This window comes from Corythoichthys intestinalis, chromosome 9, assembly GCF_030265065.1.
Source record: "Corythoichthys intestinalis isolate RoL2023-P3 chromosome 9, ASM3026506v1, whole genome shotgun sequence".
Classification (NCBI taxonomy): domain Eukaryota; kingdom Metazoa; phylum Chordata; class Actinopteri; order Syngnathiformes; family Syngnathidae; genus Corythoichthys; species Corythoichthys intestinalis.
In genome coordinates, this window is record NC_080403.1 from 52,839,007 (window position 1) to 52,862,677 (window position 23,671).

At 38.7% G+C, this 23,671-nt stretch overlaps 2 protein-coding genes across 2 annotated transcripts in view; one reads left to right on the top strand and one right to left on the bottom strand.

Moving 5' to 3' along the window:
* Positions 1 to 21,678, top strand: LOC130921904 (ranBP-type and C3HC4-type zinc finger-containing protein 1-like). Its single transcript, XM_057846256.1, has 7 exons — positions 1 to 254; positions 4,178 to 4,322; positions 10,758 to 10,854; positions 10,963 to 11,155; positions 16,665 to 16,825; positions 16,898 to 17,071; positions 18,191 to 21,678. The coding sequence occupies exons 1-7, from the start codon at positions 215 to 217 to the stop codon at positions 18,368 to 18,370; spliced, it is 990 nt and encodes a 329-aa protein (XP_057702239.1). The 5' UTR covers positions 1 to 214; the 3' UTR covers positions 18,371 to 21,678.
* Positions 15,358 to 23,671, bottom strand: part of tbc1d20 (TBC1 domain family, member 20) — a 21,125-nt gene continuing 12,811 nt past the window's right edge. Inside the window, exons 7-8 of the mRNA XM_057846255.1 lie at positions 22,546 to 22,724; positions 15,358 to 20,103 (exon numbers count right to left, since the gene is read on the bottom strand). Of these exons, the coding sequence (XP_057702238.1) occupies positions 19,857 to 20,103; positions 22,546 to 22,724 (426 nt within the window). The 3' untranslated portion in view covers positions 15,358 to 19,856. The remainder of the gene's footprint in view (positions 20,104 to 22,545; positions 22,725 to 23,671) is intronic.

Consider the following 23,671-nt stretch of genomic DNA (forward strand, 5'->3'; position numbering starts at 1 on the left):
CGTCCAAAAGTGAAACTATTTTTCATTTCATTTAGTTCTTGGTTTGCCACTCGTTGAAGACAACCGATTGGTTTAGTTCATCATTTTCTTGATGATTTTGATTCGTTTTTTTCCCTTGGTTTTTTTTTCCAACTATGCACTGAATAGGGATTTATTCAACTTTTTACCTGGAATTCTTTTTCCATGTTTTGTGCTACCTATTCTACGTTAAAACATGTCTGACCTAATGACATTGAATTCCACTTTAGAAGAAGGTAAGAAAAATGTTCTTTTATGAAATTGTCATGTTAAACTTCATCCTAGTTTTAATAACATTTACATTGGCACCTTTTCACAAATGACCCTAAGTAGTAAATAAGTAAATAATCTCCGTTTAGTCTTATATTCAAAGCTTATATGTAGAGATGTCCCGATCCCGATCGATCGGGTCCGATCACGTCATTTTCAAAGTATAGGAATCAGCAAAAAAATATCGGCCATGCCTTTTTTTAATATATATGTACATATATATATATATATATACAGGGTCCCCGCGGGTTATTAAAAGTATTAAAAAAAAGCATTGAATTTAGTTTTCCATGATTAAAGGTATTAAAAGTATTAAATTAGCTGTTGTAAGTCTGGAATTTTTTCACCGTTGTCTTAATTTTCAAGATCATCTCAGTGCAACCTAAATGATATCCTTGACGAAGTTTTTTATGTTTTATTATTATTTTAAATCCATAACGAAGATGACGCATAGAATTTTTACGATGCACTGCACTACAAATCGAAATGCAACTCGTGCGTGCCAAAACACCACAACCGGCAAAACGGAGAATCCATCCACTTCTGCATCGGGAATGCGTCTGTTTGTCGGTGGAACGAAAACCCTGCAGGCAGAAGTATTGTAGATTCTGAACACCAAAACAGACCACCATTCATATACTTCAAATGAGTCCATTGGTGATCTGTTTCGGCTATTACATCATTTTTGGTCGGCAATGGCTGTCACAATGTTGGTCATATTGCGTTTTGTTCCAGAGGGAGCGTTCCCGATGTCGTAACTGTGTTTTGTAACGAATTTTCAGTTGGCAGAAAAAAAAGCACATTTTCTTAATGTTTAGATAGTCTACATATTTTTATGATTATTATAAGTGCATTAACAGAATGAAATAACGCTGGAAAAGTTTGTTAAACATAATGTTGGTCAAATCGTGTTTTTTTCCGGAGGGAGCATTCCGGACTTCGTAACTGCAGCCAATTTAAGCTCATTAAGACTTTAAGATAGAGGTAGAATCGGGCCTAAAAAATCCAGCCCGACCCCAACTGGTCCGCGAGTATTAAAGCCCGACCAGCGTTTTGTGTGAGAACATTTGTGACGATGTCTGCATAAACCCTGTCTTTTGTAACGAATTCTCAGTTAGCAGGAAAAAAAAACCGCACATTTTCTTAATGTTTAAATAGACTACATATTTTTATGATCATTATAAATTTATGTACACAACGAAATAACGCTGGAAAAGTTTGTTAATTATAAATAAACAGATGCGGTTTTGCGGACTCGCAGAGGGGAAGATTTAAAAAGGGCGTATAGGCACGCTCTGGCTCTGCAATGACCATACAGCGCCTTCTTTTTTTCAATCCAAATTATTTATTTTATAACAAGTATTCCTTAGTTTATCATTCATACATCGTTAATATATAGTTATTTCAAAAAGTTAGCGAGAAAGAACCCTGGCCTGGTCCGACGTAATATTTGACATTTTAATTTTGGTCATGTTTTCATTTTAATTTAGCTGTTTCCAGCTTGCTATGTTTATAATTGCGATGTTTGTTTACCGCTTTTCCTCTTACTGCGAAGAGGGAGGAAGTTACATCGGCCGCCGCTATGATATTTAAGTCATCAGGCTTCTGCTGTGACCCAGGAATTTAACGCCTGCTTTTACGCACACTGCTTCCCATGTCAGTCGACACGGGAAATTGTTTTCACACACAACTGCTGCACGGTTGAGTCCAGCGATATTCCCGTTGTTTTGGAGTATGTGATAGGGGTTCAAGTTACATCCAGATACTTTAGGTTGCAGTTTATGGATCATGCGAAGGCAGTGGATCTGCTTAAACATTTTGGTTTGCCTTTCGAATGAATGTGAATTTCGCTGTTTTAACTCAAGAGTTAGCCATGTTTACTGGGGTCTTGGCAGGTGCACTAGCGGCTAGCCTGTTACGGAAGATGGCTGGTCTGAGTCCTGTCCTCCTCTTTTTGTCCATAATTATTGTGTGCGTGTGTGGGTTTAAAAAACATTCTGACAGACTTTATAATGTTACTTTAAATGTGTTTAAATTGTATCTTCAATATATGTGTAGTCTTTTGTCAAACACACTTAGTAATTGAGGTTAAATTTGATGTTCAGTGCTTTATTTATTTAATATGATTCAATATGATCTAAATAATGGGTGCAAGAAAAGTTAATTTTCAGTTGAAATGGCATTAAAAAAGGTCTTAAAAATCTTGAATTTAGATTTATAAATTCTGGGGGGACCCTGTATATATTTTTTAACGAAATCGTTTTCTAATTGTATTTAACTTACAGACAAAATATGTTACACTTATCCAGAGTCTTTAGTTTAGGCTTAAGGTAGGGTTATCAAATTTATCCCAATATCGGCGGTAATTAATTTTTTAAATCATATATATCGTTAAAATATCTAATGCAATTATACATGCGCTGCATGACCCACTCACGCAATGCCGCCCTCCATCTGTAATGGCGCCGTTTTGCCTATATAGAGAGCTAAAAGGCAGCGTAAAATGAGCAGAGTGAATTTTGGCAGCCTTTGGAGCCTTATTTTAATTGGCTAAAGCCTTACAATTCCTCCCCCTACGATTAGAAATATCATGGGAAACAATGTGGGGAAGCAAGGTAGCAACTGATCTTTTTCTTAACACCTTATGTTATATCCCATCGCAGAAAAGATATATGAATTGGTAGCACTACGCCCAGTCATGGTCCCACTTGTCATGGTTCCACTTCCCATCGTGCATTTGGGCATGGCCTTCAGTATCATTTACTGAAAGCTCAACAAATACACTAGATGGCAATATTTAGTCACAATATACAAAGTCACAAGTCTTTCTATCCGTGGATCCCTCTCACAGAAAGAATGTTAATAATGTAAATGCCATCTTGAGGATTTATTGTCATAATAAATAAATACAGTACTTATGTACTGCATGTTGTATATTCGTCCGAGTTTTATTCATTTTTTTCTTAATGCATTGCCAAAATGTACATGATCGGGAAAAATTATTGGGAATGATTGGAATTGAATCGGGAGCAAAAAAAAGCAATCGGATCGGGAAATATCCGGATCGGCAGATACTCAAACTAAAACGATCGGGATCGGATCGGGAGCAAAAAAAACATGATCGGAACAACCCTACTTATATGAATTGATGACGCACACATATACGAACAGTTTGCCCCGACTCTCTGCCATGTAAGCAATTTTGAAATATTGCTCATTTAGAGCACAGAAAGAAAACCACGCATTCTCAAGCTTATGCCCCGCCCCCATTTTATTTTTTTAATGACTGTTGTCAGGCTCGCCTATTCCCTAAAGGCCGCGTTCAAGCTAGGTGCGAACGCTAATGCACAGCTGCATCGCTAGCGTATAGCGCCCTGTCTCTCTCGCTCCTTGCTGACATATTTGCAGCACAAATTCCGATTTAGGGGACTTGACAGTTCAGACCGCAACCACATTCTGGAAAAATGTGGCCCAGATCGGATTTTAACCACATACGAAAGTGACCTAAATCGGATTTGAAATGGTCCACTTTTATGCAACCTGTCCCATTCAGACCATCAAGTTAATGCCTGACTCGTGTCGGAAAAACACGAAAAAATCAGATTTGTGCATTAAGACCTACGGTATGAACCTAGCCTAAGCTGCTTGGGATTTGTTAGGTGAGCATTATCATTATTAAAGCATTCAATGGGGCATCAAAATACAATCAGCCATAATATCCAAAGTCCACAACCGCATATATCAGTATTGGTTTGATATCGGTATTGGATTTTTGGAGTTGGACAACATCGAGCTATCAGTTAAAATGTCATTACCGGACAGCTCTACTTAGTCTAAGCGAATACAAAATTTGTCTACGTTACAACCAATATATTTTTTTTGCTTGCAGCGGAGGAGCTGGCGAAACGATTGAGTGAAGCGTTAAGTGTCGGAAATGAAGAGGAAGCGTCCACATTGAGTCGGAAGTTGTGCCGACTCTCTCTGCCGGTGTGCGTTAGCATCGAAAGAATGGGCTACACTCAGGACTCCATTAAGTAAGTCTGATACCACCAAGGCTGTGTGGTACTGGTCAATACTGTACCGATGCCACGTTTATATACATTTTATTGTGTTTATGTGTATTAGGGGTTTAAAGTGCATGTGACACGAAAAAGCATGTTTATTTCATAATACACAAGGTATTTTATGCTCCTGAATGATATGGACCACTGGGATGCGTGTGGAAGCAATCGCCATATTTATTTAGTTTTTTTAATCCCGCGCCATGAAAATGAGCGACTTCCGGCTTCGGTCTTGCATTGAGGAGGAGGGCGCTGTGACGTGTACGGGTGAAGGCGTCCTCTTCACTAAACAGCCCTACTGTTGTGTATGAGGACTAAGGATTCAGCTGATTTTGCGGATTAATACGTTCATTTTTCGCATCACGCCAGCTAAACGGCTGCAGAAAAATCTTGCTTTATGAGGGAGAGGCGTATGCGCCTTTTTGGAGTTTCAAAAGGTTCCCATTCACCGTGGATATTGGCTAAAACAAGCCCTACTACTGTAGGACCATTGGACTTACGAGGAAGTGAGTAAACATCTTGTTTTGTATTATGTCAAATACGAATACAGCGATTACAAAGTAAACACTACAAACTTTCTTTAAATAAAGGACTACTTACGTTTGATCATTGCTAGGCATATGAAAAGCTCCCCTCATGCACATTAGCAGCACGTTAGCTGCACAACAACTGCAGCCGCCCTCCTCCGGGGAACGAACTGTAAATTGCTCTCCGCCGGGCGGTTTGCCGATCCGCAAAGACAATCGACAACCCAGTCGTCATGTCAAATAATCCGGGCTAGTTATGTGTGATTTTCCGCTTCGAAGACTTTGAAACATCACTCGGTTCGGGTTAGCATGTCGGCCTGCTGTCACGCCTCTTGGTTTGTTTACATTCTCCGAAGCCAGGAAAGGGAAATGACATATGTCCGATTTAGATGTCATAAAATATCGTTCGAGAGGTGCGACAGTAAAGGTGAAGTCGACAGTTTTGACCATTATGGAGTAATTTTGCCATGTCGTCCTGAATAAGTGCACTTTTATTATTTCTATTCTATTTAGCACAAGACTGTTATTTGTCATGACCATGCCATTTATTTAGCAATTGGGGAAAATACTTGGATAAAAAGAATATCCTGTAAAAATATTGAAGAGACAGAAACAATGACATTTTGCAGCTCTCTTCGTCGCGTTTTCCTCGTTGTGAATAGTTCCCCCTCGACGGGCTGACTGGTCCTTCTCAAGCCATTTATTTAGCTATTGGGGAAAATTACTTGGGTAAAAAGAATATCCTGTAAAAATATTGGAGTAGAGAGACTGAAACAATGACATTTTGCGGCTCTCTTCGTCGCGTTTTCCTCGTACTGAATAATTCCCCCTCAATGGGCTGAATAGTAAAACCGATGAGTCCAGTCTCCCGCTGACGTCATCCACCTGTTGGGGACGCTAGAGCCCTATAATGGTAGGCGTGGCTAACCGGCAGATTAAAAGACTAATTTCTCGTCATCTGCGCTTTGCTAAATTGTTGTATATAGTCGAATCGTCTCAAAATATGATTCTAATTCACATAATAATGCTATTTAAGACTTTTTTTCTCCTGTCGTATGCTCTTTAACGGTATACACAAGTCACAGTACTCAATTTCCATATACCACACAGGAGGAGGTCTAGAGCAGTGTTTTTCAACCGGTGTTCCGTGAGAAATTATCCAATATCCCTTTTTTTTTTTTTTTTTTTTTTTTTAAAACGTCTTCAGGCGGAGTTGCAGTCGGAATGAAGCAGTAGGTAGAAGGTTTTGGTCATGTGCAGATGAGCGACGTATTACTCGTGGTGCGTTCAAGAACTGCTTGGATTTCTAGCCATCAGCCACCTTGCTGTCCGCGACAATGTGGACCCCAGCACGTCGACTGTACATCAGTTGATTAGACCAGTGTTTGTCAACCTTTTCTGTGTCACGGCACGTTTTTACATTGGAAAAAATCTCGCGGCACACCACAAACCAAAAATGTTCCAAAATTACTTTCTGTACAGTACAGTTGTGGTCAAAAGTTTACATACATTTGTGAAGAACATAATGTCATGGCTCTCTTGAGTTTCCAGTTATTTCTACAACTCTGATTTTTCTCCGATAGAGTGATTGGAACAGATATTTCTTTGTCACAAAAAACATTCATGAACTTTGGTTCTTTTATGACTTTATTATGGGTTAACAGAAAAAGTGATCAAATCTGCTGGGTCAAAAATATACATACAGCAACACGAATTAGCAATTTCTTGTGAGTGATTATTGACTTGAACAATCATTGACATGAACAAGTCAGGAAAGTCACTTGGAGCCATTTCAAAGCAGCTGCAGGTCCCAAGAGCAACAGTGCAAACAATTATTTGTAAGTATAAAGTGCATGGCACTGTTTTGCCACTGCCACGATCAGGAAGAAAACGCAAGCTATCACCTGCTGCTGAGAGCAAATTGGTCAGGAGGGTGAAGATTCAACCGAGAATCACCAAAAAGCAGATCTGCCAAGAATTAGAAGCTGCTGGAACACAGATGTCATTGTCCACAGTCAAGCGTGTTTTGCATCTCCATGGACTGAGAGGCTGCCGTGCAAGAAGGAAGCCCTTGCTCCAAAAGCGGCACCTTAAGGCTCGACTGAAGTTTTTTGCTGATTACATGGACAAAGATAAGACCTTCTGGAGGAAAGTTCTGTGGTCAGACGAAACAAAAATCGAGCTGTTTGGCCACAATGCCCAGCAATATGTTTGGAGGAGAAAAGGTGAGGCCTTTAACCCCAAGTACACCATGCCTACCGTCAAGCACGGTGGTGTTAGTATTATGCTGTGGGGCTGTTTTTTCTGCCAATGGAACTGGTGCTTTACAGAGAGTAAATGGGATAATGAAGAAGGAGGATTACCTTCAAATTCTTCAAGATAACCTAACGTCATCAGCTCGAAGCTTGGGTCTTGGGCGCAGTTGGGTGTTCCAACAGGACAATGACCCCAAACACACATCAAAAGTGGTAAAGGAATGGCTAAATCAGGCTAGAATTAAGGTTTTCGAATGGCCTTCCCAAAGTGACTGACTTAAACCCCATTGAGAACTTGTGGACAATGCTGAAGAAACAAGTCCATGTCAGAAAGCCATCAAATTTAACTGGACTGCACCAATTCTGTCAAGAGGAGTGGTCAAAGATTCAACCAGAAGCTTGTGGATGGCTACCAAAAGCGCCTAATTGAAGTGAAAATGACCAAATATTAGCGCTGCTGTATGTATATTTTTGACCCAGCTGATTTGATCACTTTTTTCTGTTCACCCATAATAAAGTCATAAAAGAACCAAACTTCATGAATGTTTTTTGGGACAAAGAAGTATCTGTTCCAATCACTCTATCAGAGAAAAATCAGAGTTGTAGAAATAACTGGAAACTGAAGAGAGCCATGACATTATGTTCTTCACAAGTGTATGTAAACTTTTGACCACAACTGTAAATTTAATTATGAAATCATTTCTCAATATTTATACTTACTATGTGTGAAACTCGCGTCTGTATGGATGAACTCAAAGCCGATATCCTTGCAGGAATCTTCGTTAACAGCTCTTAGTCTCTCTCTGTTTTTCTTTTTTTATAGCAGTTAGGCTGGAAAAGCTCAGAATTGTCAGACGGGGACTTGAGATTCTAAAGTTTAGAAATGTCTTTAATCGCAAGCATCTCACTGACAATGGCTTTGCAGGCAGGTAGTATTGCCTCTTTTTGGATTCAGCAACAAGTTTAGCAACAAGGTAAGTGGTTTTGAGGGCTTTTTCATTTACCTTTCTGGTGTTTCTCAAAAAAGTTTTTTCACAGAAGCCTTTTTTCTGTGTTTTCATGAAGGCGAACAAAATTGTCAATCGACTTGGTTTGAAACGAGAATGAATGCAACCGCTCTCGTCACATTCAAGAACTGCTCGGATTTTTAGCCATCAGCTACCTTGCTGTCCTCAACAATGTGTTGGAATAAAACACAGGGGGAAGATTGACGGTCTCAAATATGGATGAAATGGAAAGGACACTTCCGTGTATATTGACACTTGACTACTCTCATCAAATGATGTACAGTAGACGTGCTGGGGTCCACATTTTCGCGGACAGTAAGGTAGCTGATGGCTAAAAATCTGAGCAGTGAACGTCACACGACCAGTGCATTCCTCATTTGCGCACGACCGCAAGCTTCTACCTATTTCTCCTTTCCTACTGCAACTTGTAACACGTGATAAGTAGGATGCGTGCATAAAAGTAACAAAAAGGGGAGAAGCTTCCACTTATGCACATTTATTCACAAAAAAATAATAAATCCACCTCGACCACACACCTTGACCATAAAGCTCAATCTTGGTCTCATCTGACCAAAGCACACGGCCCCAGGCTTCAACTGGGACCGTGTGCTTTGGTCAGATGAGACCAAGATTGAGCTTTTTGGCAACAAATACTCTAAGTGGGTCTGGCGTGCCACGAAAGATGCGCATGCTGAAAAGCACCTCATACCCACTGTGAAGTATGGGGGTGGGTCAGTGAGGCTGTGGGGCTGTTTCGCTTCCAAAGGCCCTGGGAACCTTGTTAGGGTGCATGGCATCATGAATGCTTTGAAATACCAGGCATTTGAACTCAAAATCTGTTGCCCTCTGCCCGAAAGCTGAAGATTGGTCGTCACTGGGTCTTTCAGCAAGACATTGACCCTAAACATATGGCCAAATCTACACAGAAATGGTTCACCAGACACAAAATCAAGCTCCTCCCATGGCCATCTCAGTCCCCAGACCTTGTTTTGTTGGCAAATGGGGGTTGTACAAAGTATTAACACCAGTGGTCCTAATAATTGTGACACACATTATTTGATGTAAAATAATTATTTCTTTATGTGGGATTTTTTTCCCCACTGAACAAATGCACTTGTATTGAAGGTTGGATTTTTCTCTTTTTTTACATTAAGGTCCCATATTATTTGAATTTTAAAAAATTTACTAGAAGCTAAAAAAACACATCTTAACCAGGGGTGCCAATAATTATGGAGGGCACTGAATATGAGTCTCCATGAGCAGTGACATCAAAAAATTTAAAGTCATTCCATAATAAAATCCTGATTATTTTTTAAGTAAAAAAAACAAACTAAAATGGCTATAAAATTATCAGATTTTATGCTAGATGCACAAAAATCACCAAATGCAGAGACAATCACAGATATTTTCAGGCTCAATAGCAATATTTAACATACACAATTTTTTGCCAGAAATAGCAACTTAATGTTTTTTTTTGTTACAAAATCCAACATGGAGGCCGTCACAAAACAAAGAGCTTTTTAAGTTCAAAATTATTGTAAATAAATGGTTGAATCGCGCCATTTTTATAGATATCAACATAAAACAGTCTATATTCTTAGCTAAGAGCAAAAAACGGGCAGTTATCATTCATTTTACAGAAATATTTCAAGCCAAAGTTACAGTATTCTGTAATCCAATGTGGCGGCCATCACAAAACAGAGCTTTTTATATGAAAATAATTATACATAAATGCTTCAATAGCAGAATTTCTATAGATATGAACGTAAAACAGTCTAGATTCTTGGTTAAAGCAAAAAATGGGCCGTTATCGTTCATTTTTCGTAAATATTTCGAGCCAGTTACAATAATTTTATTCATTGATTTTTTCACGTTTTAAAGTACATACATGGTGTTACTTAATAATTACCTTGAGTCCTCGACCAAATCACTCTTGAGACACTCCTGTCTGCTTGTATCCAGTAAAACCTTTGTCCTGTTTCCACCTAAATCCGGCGTTAGAAAGGAGAGCGTTTGAGTTTATCACAGTGAAAGCCAACCCAACCTTCTGCCTGGGTCGGCCCCCTTCAGGCAGGCGTGGCGCAATGTCTGTGAGAGCTTTCTTGTCAACTGATGGTGGAGTCTATGGTCCCGTTGTCAGATAATTTTGAGCTTTTCAAGTCTACCAGCTGTAAAAAAAAAAAAAAAAAAATAACAGAGAGAGAGAGCTGTTGAAGAAGAGCTTTGTGTGTCTTTCTTCAATTCCTGCCAGGATATCTGCTTTGTGTTCATCTGAACAGTTTCACACAGAGTAAGTATAAATATTAAGAAATTATTTGATAATTAAACTTACTGTAGTGAAAGTAATTATGGAATATTCTTGGTTTGTGGTAAACCATGAGATTTTTTCCTATGTAAAAACGTGCCGTGACTCAGAAATGGTTGAAAAACACTGGTCTAGAGGACAAGCAAATGGAGGAGGTTTATGGATGTAGTCAAGGAAGTCATGAATGTAGTTGGTGTGAGAGCAGAGGATGCAGAGTCGGTCTAATCCATTTAAAGTGGGCTGGTTAGACGTAGTTAAGCTACGCTAGGCTGGTAATCAGTCTTTGGTGATTAAAAATTTACATTGTTTTCTAGGCTGTCTGTAGGTGTGGAGTACGCACAATCCGAAGACACAACACCATTGACAGTTGTAGTTTCGTGTGGAATGACAATCTCTCAACTCAAAGATGAGGTACAGTAAGTCCATGATGAGGTTAGGCTAAGGTTCAGCTTTTGCAATGTACAGTGGTTCAAAAATACTTTTAAGAAATGCGTCATCATACGATTTTTCTCACACCAGATTCACAAGAACTATGGCTTCTCTCAAGCAGTACAGCACTGGGTGATCGGGAAGCGCCTGGCACGTGACGATGAGACACTGTATAGTCATGGTATTCGCCGCCACGGCGACCAGGCTTTCCTGTTTATCCGGTTTCCTCAAGCTATGCATCCCAAGAGGCAGCAGCAGCACAACTTGCAGAATCGCCTTGAGGGCAAGTATAGCGGATGCAAACATGAACAAAATGAGGTGGACATAAGGCATGTTGGACAAAAATTGATAGCCATTTAAAAAGCTGAAGTTGGTTCTGGTGAAGATAGCAAAATGTCCGCTCATAGACTCCACCATCAGTTGACAAGACAGATTCCACAGACATTGCGCCACGCCTTCCCGTAGGGGGCTGACCTAGGCAGTATGTTGAGTTGGGTTTTACTGTGATAAAATCAAACACGCTGCGCTCTAACGCCGGATTTAGGTGGAAGTAGGACAAAGGTTTTACTGCATACAAGCAGGCAGGAGTGTCTCAAGAGTAGGGTTGTGACAAAATATCGAAACGGTGATATATCGTGATACTTTGTATCCGAAAAGGTTATTGATGTGCTCCTACCAAGAATCGAGATATTGTTTTAAAAAGGTGTCTGTGTTTTAAAAAAAAAAAAAAAAAAAAAAAAAGGGACCAACAAGTTGCTACCAAAATCTTCCACCATAATAGTGTCTCAGGTAACTCTAAGGCTGCCATTGACGCCCAATCCATTTAGACTGGGAACGTTCGTTCATTCGAAATAGGGCTGCAGCTATCAATTATTTTAGTAGTTGATTAATCGATGATCTATTTAGTTCGAATAATCGAGTAATCAGATAAGGAACATAAAAAATTAGAATACCTGAGTTGAGCCTCTAACGGTATAAAAAAATAAGGATCTAAGTACAACAAAATAAGACTTGGCTAACTTACATAGCAAAAGTCCGCTAGCTTAAATGCTATAAAATGCTAATGCTTTTTTTTTATTTTTAATTTTTTTTTACAATTCTCCTAACAAATGGCTCAGAAACATATTCCCACAAAAAAACGGCTAAATATACCTTTAAACTAAATTACGAATGCATTCAAAAAAATCATTAGCTCAAACAAAAACTGAGCTTATATTGGTCTTAACAGGGAGCAGATGGATTCAGCCATGTGAAATGAGATAGACTAGAGGGCCGTGTATCCACCCAAATCAATGAAAATAAATGCAAACACTTTCAAAACAAACCATTACAACGCCACTTTAATTAAACGAATACTCGAAGCAGCAAAATTTAATTTGAATCTTTTTTTTCTAATCGAATACTCGAGTTAACCGATTAATCGTCGCGGCACTAATTCGACACCAGAGCATTCGCAGCATTCTGTCTGTTTTTTCGGGGCATTTACAGGTCATTTCCTGTTGAGTTTGAGTCACTACCTAATCATTTGGGTGATTCCCAGGTCACTTCGTGTTCTGTAACTCAAAATAAACAGGAAGTGACCCATAAAATACCCCCAAATCAACAGGAAGTAACTGAAAATCAACAGGTATATGACCTTAAATGGCCCACAATGACCCCACTCCTACTCAAGAGCAGAAGTGGACCCGGTGGCCGAAAAGTGTCAATGCATGTAATTGACTTTGCTACAAATATACAAGTTGTAAAGCAATAAAACTGCAACAAAAATGAATGAAATGAACAAAAAAATGTATTTTTAGAATCGGTTAAAATTAGACTTCGAATAGATCATGTGACTAGCAACTTAGACGGTCATTTGCTTTGCATATAATTTTCACCAAAAAAAATAGGGGAGGGCAATTTTATTTTTCAAATGTTTTTTTTCTTTGAACTTTTTTTTTTTTAGATTAAATGATTTTGACACAAATGTCCTACCCGTAACATGGCCCAAACACAAAAAGGATTGCTTCGATCAAAGAAAACTTTTTCGATACAAAATTAAGTGTTCAAATGCAAACTTTTCAAGCTCAAATTTTTTTTCGCATTCAAAAACCTTTTCCTTGATTGAATTTTTTCCTTTTTTTGAAGCAATTTTTTTTCATCGGATAATAAAGACACATATCTACCTCCATATGGCTCCGCCAAGGGGATAAAATTTTTGACTGGGGTAACTACATTGGCACGACGCCGACGGGCCTACCATATTCAACGAATGACGAGCTTGGTGAAAAGTATTGCCTAAGCAGCCTGATTTAGAATTCCCCTCAAGAATGATGGGAAACAAAAAACGCTCAATGTCAACTTATTATTATAATTATTCTTGTAATTTAATTTTATTGCTGACACCGCGTTTCGGGGTCATCAACATGTTGTGCCCTCCCCTGCCCCAAAAGTCAAACTCCACTTAATGCTCAAGAGTGATTTGGTTGAGGATTCAAGGTAATTATTACATCAAATAGCACCATGCATGCACTTTGAAACGTTGTGAAAAAAAATTAATGGATAAAATTAGTGTAACATTGGCTTGAAAATGAACGTGAACTGCCCTTTTTTTGCTTTTAACCAAGAATCTAGACAGTTTTACCTTCATATCTAGAAATTCTGTGATTTAAGATTTTATTTACATGAATTTTCAATTTAAGCTCTTCATTTTCTGATGGCCGCCATGTTGGACTATACAATACCGTAACCTTTTCTTGCAATATTTATGTAAAATGAACAATAACTGCCCGTTTTTTGCCTTTAACCAAGAATCTAGACTGTTTTACCTTCATATCTATAGATATTTTTTGATTTAAGCATTTATTACAACAGTTTCAAAATGCTTTTTGGTTTGTGACGGCTGCTATGATGGATTACACAATACCTTAACTTTGGCTTGAAATATGTTAAACGAACAATAACTGCCTGTTTTGTGCGTTTAACGAAGAATCTAGACCGTTTTACGTTCATATCTATAGAAATTCTGCGATTTAAGCATTTATTTACAATAATTTTCAATTTAAAACGCTCTGTTTTGTGACAGCCACCACGTTGGATTACACAATACCGTAACTTTTGCTTGAAATATTTACGTAAAATGAACAATAACTTCATGCTTTTTGCTTTTAACCAAGAATCTAGACGGTGTTACGTACATATCTATGGAAATTTTGCAATTTAAGCATTTATTTACAAGAATTTTCAATTTAAAGCGCTCTTTGTTTTGTGATGGCCGCCACGTTGGATTACATAATACCATAACTTTTGCTTGAAATATGAACGTAAAATGAACAATAACGGCCCGTTTTTTGCTTTTAACCAAGAATTTAGACTGTTTTACGTTCATATCTATAGAAATTCTGCGATTTAAGCATTTATTTACAAGAACTTTCAATTTAAAATGCTCTGTTTTGTGACGGCCACCACACTGGATTACACAATACAGTAACTTTTGCTTGAAATATTTACATAAAATGAACGATAACTTCATGCTCCTTGCGTTTAACCAAGAATCTAGACGGTGTTTCGTTCATACCTATAGAAATTTTGCAATTTAAGCATTTATTTACAAGAATTTTCTATTTAAAGCGCTCTTTGTTTTGTGATGGCCAGCACGTTGGATTACATAATACCATAACTTTTGCTTGAAATATGAACGTAAAATGAACAATAACGGCCCGTTTTTTGCTTTTAACCAATAATCTAGATATATCTATAGAAATTCCGCGATTTAAGAATTAATTTACATGAATTTGCAACTTAAAACGCTCTGTCTTTGACAGGCGCCATGTTGGATTTTGTATCTACACAATAGCGGAATGCAACCGAAATAAGATGTGATTGTATATAGAAAAATGCAAAATTTTGCTCTGGTTGAGTAAAATTAAGATGAGTCTGCATGCTTTCCTCAAGTATAGTGTTTCTGATGTGATTTATTAGCTGTTGATGAAAAAAAAAAAAAAAAAAACAAGTTGCTATTTTGGGCAAAACTTATATGTTACATAATGCTATTGATCACGAAAATATAGTTGATTATCTCATTATTTGGCGATTTTTGTGCAGCTAGCGCAAAATTTGAGAATTTTATAGCCATTTTGTGTTTTGTTATACTTGCATAAAAAATAAAAATTAATCGGGATTTTATTAGGGAACGACTTTGAATTTTTTTTATGTCGCTGCTCATCGAGACTCATATACACCCATAGGCGGCTCTACTATTCAGGTGAAATAGGCGATCACCTTAGGCCCCCAACCAGTAGGGGGCCCACAATCAGCTGCCCTTGCCCCAACGAGCAATGGCTTGGGCCACCGGAGCCAGCAGCACCCCCAACTATTCGTCATATATAATTATGTCAGCATACTAAACAAACAAATAACAAAACAAAAAAGAAAGCCATTTAAATGCTGCATTTATATATTTATATAACCCCCCCCCCCCCCCATTCGTTAGCGTCACTTAGCTTTCCCCACATTTTTCACGCCACTAAGCTCGCTATTTTTACAGCTCACTTGCTACTTTGCACGTCGGCTATCGTTTATTTCGAACACATGAGCGAACGTGCTCGCAAAAGTGCAGTTAGGAAGACGTTGAGAACATGCCGCAAATGCCTCTTTTAACTTTCTTCTTCTTCACACCGAACATAAACTACACGACAGGCCACCCTGTGGCGAAACAATGCAGTACAGTTCCAATCAATCATACAATAACACTCAACAGCTGGTTAACAGCATTTGCTAAGGAAAAAAAAAAAATAATCTATTAGTGACACCACAAGCAATGACGAAGAATGTTTTTTACAGAGTGTAAAGCTTTCGGTTAGCGGTTTAGCAAACGTACCTCCGGTGAACATTTCAAAATAAAAGCACATCATGGATATCATATAAATAACGATTTCTGGAGTTAATCCCACATACTTCAGAATTAATATAATATGTAGAGTAAATACTACGGAATACAGATTCTATACTAAGAATAGCTTTCAAATGACACTCTTTGTGACAAATATGATTGGCAATGAATAATTATTATACTACTATTATATATAGTAGTATACTTTAATGATAATGGTAGAATTTTTTTTTCAGAATTGTTTTGAATTATGTTGGAAAGGCAAAGTCAGTGTTCTGAATCCGTTTACTTTCCATTCTTTTGCACTAGTAAATGCTATCAGCATTTAACCTAATTGTTTGATTTGTGATTAATTATTGTTATTTACATGATTATTTGTACTTTAATAAAGAATTTCAGTGTTCCAAAATAGCTTTGTGAATTAATAAGCGTCAACAAAAATTTAATTGCTAAATTAGTAAAAAAAAAAAAAAAGAAAATTACTAGATTAGACGACGAATCGTAAAACTAGTCGGCTGACTAATCAGGACCATGAAGAGGGCTCCTGGATATGTTCGCCTTAGGCCCTAAAATGTCCAAGTCCGCCACTGTATACACCAAAGGGAGGTGCCCGTTTTGGATTTAGGCCACTCGTGGGTTTGGTTTTGAAAATATTTGAATTTTAAGTTTTTGAAAACAGGCCCTCTACGAATCGGTCCCGTGTCCCGTCAACCGATAGTGAAGTCTATGGTCCACTGAATATAGCTTTGTTGCTTCTGAGTTCCAATCCAATGCCCTTCCGATATTTTCTCTGAATTTAGTTGAATTTATGCTCAAGGAGTTCAGAGTTATAACCAGGCATTTCTTGGCATTGCTTTTCAAAAACTAATCTTGTTTGGAGAAACTTGTTCCAGGCAGACATGTGATTGTCATCTCTTCCCAGGTCTCACAGAGTCAAGAGAGGTGATTAAAGTAAATCCTGAAGGGAATGATAGGAAGGAGTCCTCATCAGAAGTAGTGCCGTCTGCTCCTCCTCCTCCTTCGCTTCTTCGTACTCCTTCTCTTCTTCGTCCTCCTCCTCCTCCTAAACCTCCCAAGCGTCAGGTCAGCATTTCGTCCGTTCCATAGCTACCTCTCGTGCGCATAGAAATTGAGAAATTGCACTGTCTTTCTCAGACGGGCTGGGCGTGCCCAAGGTGTACATTCATCAACCAGCCAACTCGTCCTGGATGTAGGCAGTGCAGCGAGGAGAGGCCGAGGGATTACAGTGTCCCTGAAGCCCACAAGCCAGTCGGGGACGAGGCGGTTCGGATTCATCGGGAGGCGGCTGCTACGTTTCTTTTTAAGGAGGTGAAATCAACTAACAAATCCAGTTCTGTTCAGGAACAGGTAATTTGGTAGCTCTGTCCATCTTGAGTCGAATCAGAGATGGGTAGAGAAGCCAAAAAATGTTACTCGAGTAACAGTAGTGTTACTTGAAAGTTATATTACTCAAGTAAAAGTCATACAAAAAATGGACTCAAGTACAATTAAAAAATTATTTGGTGTAAGGAATACTCAAGTATAGTGATACCTCTACTTACGAAATTGATTGGTTCTGGGAGTAGTTTTTTAACTTGAAAATTCTATAAGTAGAGACGGGTTTTCCATTTAAATGCGCTAATCTGTTCCAAGCCCCCCAAAATTCAGACATAAATCTTCTATAATACATAAAAATTAGGGCTGCCAAAATTATCGCGTTAGCGGGCAGTAATTAATTTTTTAAATTAATCACGTTAAAATATTTGACGCAATTAACGCACATGCCCTGCTCAAACAGACTAAAATGACAGTACAGTATAATGTTCGCTTGTTACTTGTTCTTTGGTGTTTGGCACCCTGTGCTGGCGTTTGGGTCCAACTGATTTTATGGGTTAGTTCCATGAGTGAGCATGGTGTAATTATTGACATCAACAATGGCGGGCTACTAGTTTATTTTTTGATTGAAAATTTTACAAGTTTTATTAAAATGAAAACATTGAGAGGTTTTAATATAAAATTTCTATAACTTGTACGAACATTTATCTTTTAAGAACTACAAGTCTTTCTATCCATGGATCGCTTTAACAGAATGTTAATAATGTTAATCCCATCTTGTTGATTTATTGTTATAATAAACAAATACAGTCCTAATGTACCATATGTTTAATGTATATATCCATCATGTCTTATCTTTCCATTCCACAAGTTTACAGAAAAATATGGCATATTTTATAGATGGTTTGAATTACGATTAATTGTTTAATCTGTTTAATTGCGATTAATTACTATTACTATTTATAACTTATACTAACATTTATCTTTTAAGAATTACTTGTCTTTAAATAGAGGATCGCTTTAACAATTCACCGATGAATTTGGCCAAGATTTTGTCGAATTCATTCTCATTGAGTGTGTTCAGTTTTTTTTTTTGTTTCTTATATGCTAAAGTTTCAGGTAGCGGACCAACTGGAAGCCTTGCAAATGCTGCAAACAGACAACCAACCAGAGACCATCGATCACATTTACACCTCTCTTCAGGATGAGCCCAAGGTTAAGCCCAGGGTTCCCCTACGCGGGATAAAACCAGGAAAGAAAAAACTACGCAAACTATTCCATCATCCAACGTGATGTCCTGTTTTCCACCGTCAGCTGCTTTGAGGACACCTGTGAACTGTAAATTCTTACGAAAACACTCAAAACTCCTCCTTTCATGTTTATTAGCATTCTCTTGTACAGTACAATTTTACATTACTAGAATATATTTATTAAAACAAACAAAAAAGGCTGAAAAATCTAGTGCAACATGAATAACGATGGCAAACGCGTCAACTTTTTCCCCCAAATTTTCAGTTAGCAGGCTGTCCAGTGTTTTGAAACATTGACGGAAAAAAGAAAACGTTGTGTGGACGCGACCCCACAAGCTACATCACGTATGTCACTTGTAGGCTAAGCAGTGGTGACAAAAGTGCTAACAACTTAACAATCAAAACATGAACGTATTTGACAGGCAGTGATTCTCAAAGTGTGTGGGTGTGTCTGCCCCGTGTGGTAACGGGAAGTAAAACCAAAGCGCTGTTGTTTAAATATCAAGAACAATAGTTTTCAACAGATGATGTTACTCGTATAATATGTTGCACATACTATGATTACCTTGTTGGGTGTTCCCAGCAGCTCCAAAACCTGTTCAGCTTCCCAGACACCATCTCGGCTTATGAAACGTATATGACCTCACCACCGATAGCTGAAGGAATGTCAACATAGCAACTCTAAAAAACAGGCGGACGGTGACGCTTGGAGATTTGGAGTGAAATGATATTATCAGTGTGCCATTTCTTTACAGCTTATTATAAGAAACTGGTGAAAAGGATCTTAATAATCCTTCATTTGGTCTTTTTCCTGATATCAAATACCTCATCAATGTAAATAACACACAGTCAACATGTGTCTAAGTGGCTGCTAAGGCCATAATCTTAGATTTCTATAAGAATAACTCAGTCGTTACAATAACAAGAAGACTAAGAAATTGTCAGTTCTGATGTACAGTAATCCCAAAGATGTTCACACTTCAGTTCCCTTTATGGAACCTTTTAAATCTAGCCAATCCATGTTGTGTGTGCTTTTTGTAAAACACCGTAAATTGCCACAAGATGGCGCAAAGCACTGCCAAAGGGTGGAAACAGAAATTCCAGTGGTCAGTTTTATAGGATATTTCGTCATTGGCTGCCATCGATAGATGTCCAATCCTATCCCTGCCAATGACGGTGAATGAGTCAAGATTACACTGATTTCAAGCTCAGTACCAGACTGATTGAAACTCATAAATAAAGGTATTACTAGAGTAAACCCATAACTTTCTGTTTTTGTGTTCAGGTTAAGAAAAAAATGTCTTTGCTGCCGAGAAAATAAGTCAGTCGCTAAGTGAGTTGAGAAATTTAATTCAGAAGAATAGTCGTGCTTTGCTACCATCTTGTGGAATTTATAGGCAATTACAAAGCTCTTATGTGGCCTCTACATGTCCCTGGCGGAGATTACTGTAATGATCTTTAAGATGTCCTTCATTTAGTTAGGGTTGTAAAGAGGAAAAGTAACTGACTGGTGCTGGTGTGTCCCTAGTTCACGGAAAAAGGTCCAGCTTGGGGGCCCACTCAAGGGCGGTGTTGACCACAGCCAGCGCCGCCGCCCCCAAAGCCACAGTCAGGCCCATTACCGCCAAGCGTACGAAGCGGCGCGTCACAGACGGTCGGGCCACTACCGAGCGCTCGGGCACCTCTTGCTGCTGCTTCCGCCGACGACGGAGCACCGAGTCGGGTCGCTGTTGCGTCGAAGCCAGGTCAAAGTCCTTAAAGGTGGTGGTCGCCATGCTGGGGAGGTGGACGGGTAGAGGGGAAACGTTAGGCCTGCCACGTTAGTTTCAGGGTTTGTAAAGGTTTACGTTTAATTTAAGACTTTTTAAGACCTAATTAAGTCCATTTTTAAAAAACGTAATACTCATTTCACAGCCGTATCGACAAAGAAAAACAAAATCCGTGAAGTTGTGTTTATTCATTTCTCGAAAGTGGATCTTTAGAATGTGTGCAGGATGTAAGAATGAAGCCATAGACTTCATAATGATACTGACGGGGGACATTGCCCAGATACTGCGCCACGCCTTCAAGTAAGGGGCCGTCCCACACTCCGCTTCAGTCGGTCGAAGTCGGTCGCTATTATTCTCAAACACATTAAGCGATCCAACACCGGATTTAGGTTGAAAAAGTACGAAAGCTGTACCGCATACAGAAGGACTGTCTCAAGAGTGATTTGTTCAAGGATTCAAGGTAATTATGTTTTTCGTACCATGCATGCATTTTGAAACGTTGAAAAATCAAAGGGAGAAATTAACCGCTTCGGCATTGGCGTCAGAATTCGCAATATTTACGTAAAATAAATGCTAAATGCCCAGATTTTTTGTTTTAACCAAGAATCCAGACTGTTTCCCGTTCATATCGAATAGAGCTAAATGCCCGGATTTTTTGTTTTAACCAAGAATCCAGACTGTTTTCCGTTCATATCTAATAGAGAATTCAGCGATTTAAGCATTCATTCACAAGAATTTTCAACGTAAAAAGCTCTTTAAGGTGATAAGGCGGCGCCTTTGCTCTTTTAACCAAGAATCAACATTATTTTACGTCCATATCTATAAAGAATCCAGGGATTTAATCATTTATTCACAAGAATTTTCAACGTAAAAGCTCTTGCATGTGTTCCCTCTCAGTCAGGTTTGACTATTAATTGGTCCCGCGCCCCATCACTTTATTATCAAGTCTATAAAGGAGTATATTGAATAGGCTACTCACGCGACACCACCACAACGCAGACACAGACCATGTAGAGCAGCGGTCTCAAACCGACTCCACAAAGGGCCGCAGTGGGTCCTGGTTTTTGTTCCAACAGATCCAGCACAAACAGTTCAACCAATGAGGTTTCTACTAACATAAGCAGCACCTGATTGCAATCAACTGATTACACTTGTAAGAAACCAGATTGGTGAAAAGGTATTTGTCTCGTTTGGTTGGAATGAAATCCAGTACCCCCTGCGGCCCTTTGAGGACCGGTTTGAGACCACTGATGTAGAGGCATTCTCATTAGCATTTAGCGTGGCGAGCATCATCTTAAACTCTCGGGCAACCACAACATCTCTGCTTTTATGGTTGCTGTGGACCCTAACGATGTGCGTAGAGCTACTCTTGCTAATCCACTAGCAATTGTAGCTGGGCTGGGATGAAGGGAGGCTGCACCACAAGCAGCTAGCTGGCTAGTTGTGATGTTCACAATGTAGTTATTGCATGTATGTCAATGTAGTTGAGTTCCTGTGCCTTTGGGGGGAGCCATCAGAGGTGTCGTTGTTGTGTGGAATGCGGAAGTGGGTTAGTCTAAGTAAAGTTCTTGTTTGAAGCAAACGTGTGTGTTTCTTCTGCACCACAAATACAACACTAATGTTAGCTCCTGTCGCTTTGACTACATTAGCAGCTTGCTGGCTGGCTTTAGCTCCTGTCTCTTCAGGCTCGTGAGCAGCAGGCTAGCTTAAACAGGCAGATTGAAAAACGCCGGCAATGGAGGGAGTTTGTTTCTTTCCACTCACGGAGGTAAAGTGCTTGGACGATTTACCATGGGACTGTAGCACCTTCATGCCCATTGCGCTCAGCTGATTTTTTTTTTTTTGCATACGATGCAAAAAGCCTCAAACACACAGCTATCCACTGGTTTGAGCCAAAGGCAAAAGGATTGTTTACTCAACCACGCGTCGTTGAATTTACATTTCACCATCTCTCTATTATGAAATGTATGGCTATGTGTAAAAAAAACATAAAAAAACGTCTGTGTAGTATAGCGTGCAGGAGCGACGTCAATCTGTAAAATAATAGTGATCTTTTTAAGCTGGTCACGCAGCACACCAAATTGAAGAAACAGCCATATTTGTAGTCATTTTTCAGTGACCCAACATTGTTTTGACTTGGTTTCGCAAATCAAAAGAACTACACAATACACCATAATCCATCAGTGCTTGGAAACGATAATTTTGACTTGATTTTGATTACTTTTATGCTACGTTATTAAATCAAAATGACAAATGACACTTTTGAGGACAAATGACAAACACGGCGGAGGTATACAACATAAATTTTAAGACCCAGATATGAAAATTCATTACTTTTTCAAGACTTTTTAAGGTATTGTGTCCCAATTCTTTAATTCAATGCTTTTTAAAACTTCTTAAGGCCCCGCTGGAACCCCGAGTTTACTAGCCGACTTTCCGGGCGACGTACCAATCGTGCGTGGCGGCCTCTCTAGCTAGCTCGGATGGGGGAAACTGAACAAACAGATCCCCTGCCCGGCTGATGAGGGTCTCGTAGGGCAGATCCTGAGGGATCTGAGACAGCAGGTGATGGACCATCGCCATGTCGCACTCGCATTCCAGCACTTCCTCTTCTCTGTACAGTACGATCTGCAACACACACACATTATCAATAGAACGTCTGCGATTCCGAACTAACATTTTGTGTTAGGTACTTTTTTTTTTTTTTTTTACTTTAAAAAAAAATTTTTTTTTTATTAGTTTGTTCTTTCCATAGTTGAACGTGCTGACAACATAATCACACAAAAACTATCAATGAAAATCAAATGTATCAACCCATGGAGGCTTGGATTTGGAGTTATACTCAAAATGAAAATGGAAAAACACACTCCTCCAGGCTGATCCAATTCGGATGTAATGTCATTTAACCCGTGGAAGTTATTTTATTTTGACTAAATTCTTGTGAATATGTCCATAGTATGGCTTTTCCTTTGAAGTGTGATAACTAAGTCATTTATGAATACTTTTTCACTTTCAAACACTCAAAAACGTTCATTGGCATCAGACTAATCTTCACATATGTAGTTTTTTTTTTTTTTTTTTTTTTTTTTTTTTTAATGCCCCCTATGGACATTAATAGCAGTATTATTCTAATAGCAAAACTATGGTGTGTGTGTGTGTGTGTATATATGTATGTGTTAATGTTAATGTATGCATGTATGCACATGTTAATCCTTTCTCAGCTATTGAAGACATTTCTTTTAATCAGATAGCGAAAATCCATACTCTTATTCAATCAAGAAAAACATTTAAATATACCAGGTGTTTTACTATCACCTACATTATTATTTGCCTATCACCATGCCATGTTATTCTGATCAACGTTACCCCGCACTCGTTCCAACAATAGTGTCAACCGTGTTGTGTATCTGAGGGTGATGGTGGATCTACGACTCCGGTTTATCCATGCTCAGGCTAGTCCACCTGCCAATACCCCATTGAACATGGCTAACTCTTGAATTAAAACTACGAAATTCACATTCATTCAAAAGGCAAACCGTGCAGAAATACATTATTGCATCTAACACATTTTAATT

Bases quoted from the DNA above. Each gene is read 5' to 3' on its own strand.
- LOC130921904 (XM_057846256.1), top strand. From the start codon at position 215: ATGTCTGACCTAATGACATTGAATTCCACTTTAGAAGAAG. The intron at 16,826-16,897 runs GTCAGCATTTCG...TGTCTTTCTCAG, and splicing joins CTAAACCTCCCAAGCGTCAG to ACGGGCTGGGCGTGCCCAAG. The intron at 17,072-18,190 runs GTGAAATCAACT...TATATGCTAAAG, and splicing joins CTACGTTTCTTTTTAAGGAG to TTTCAGGTAGCGGACCAACT.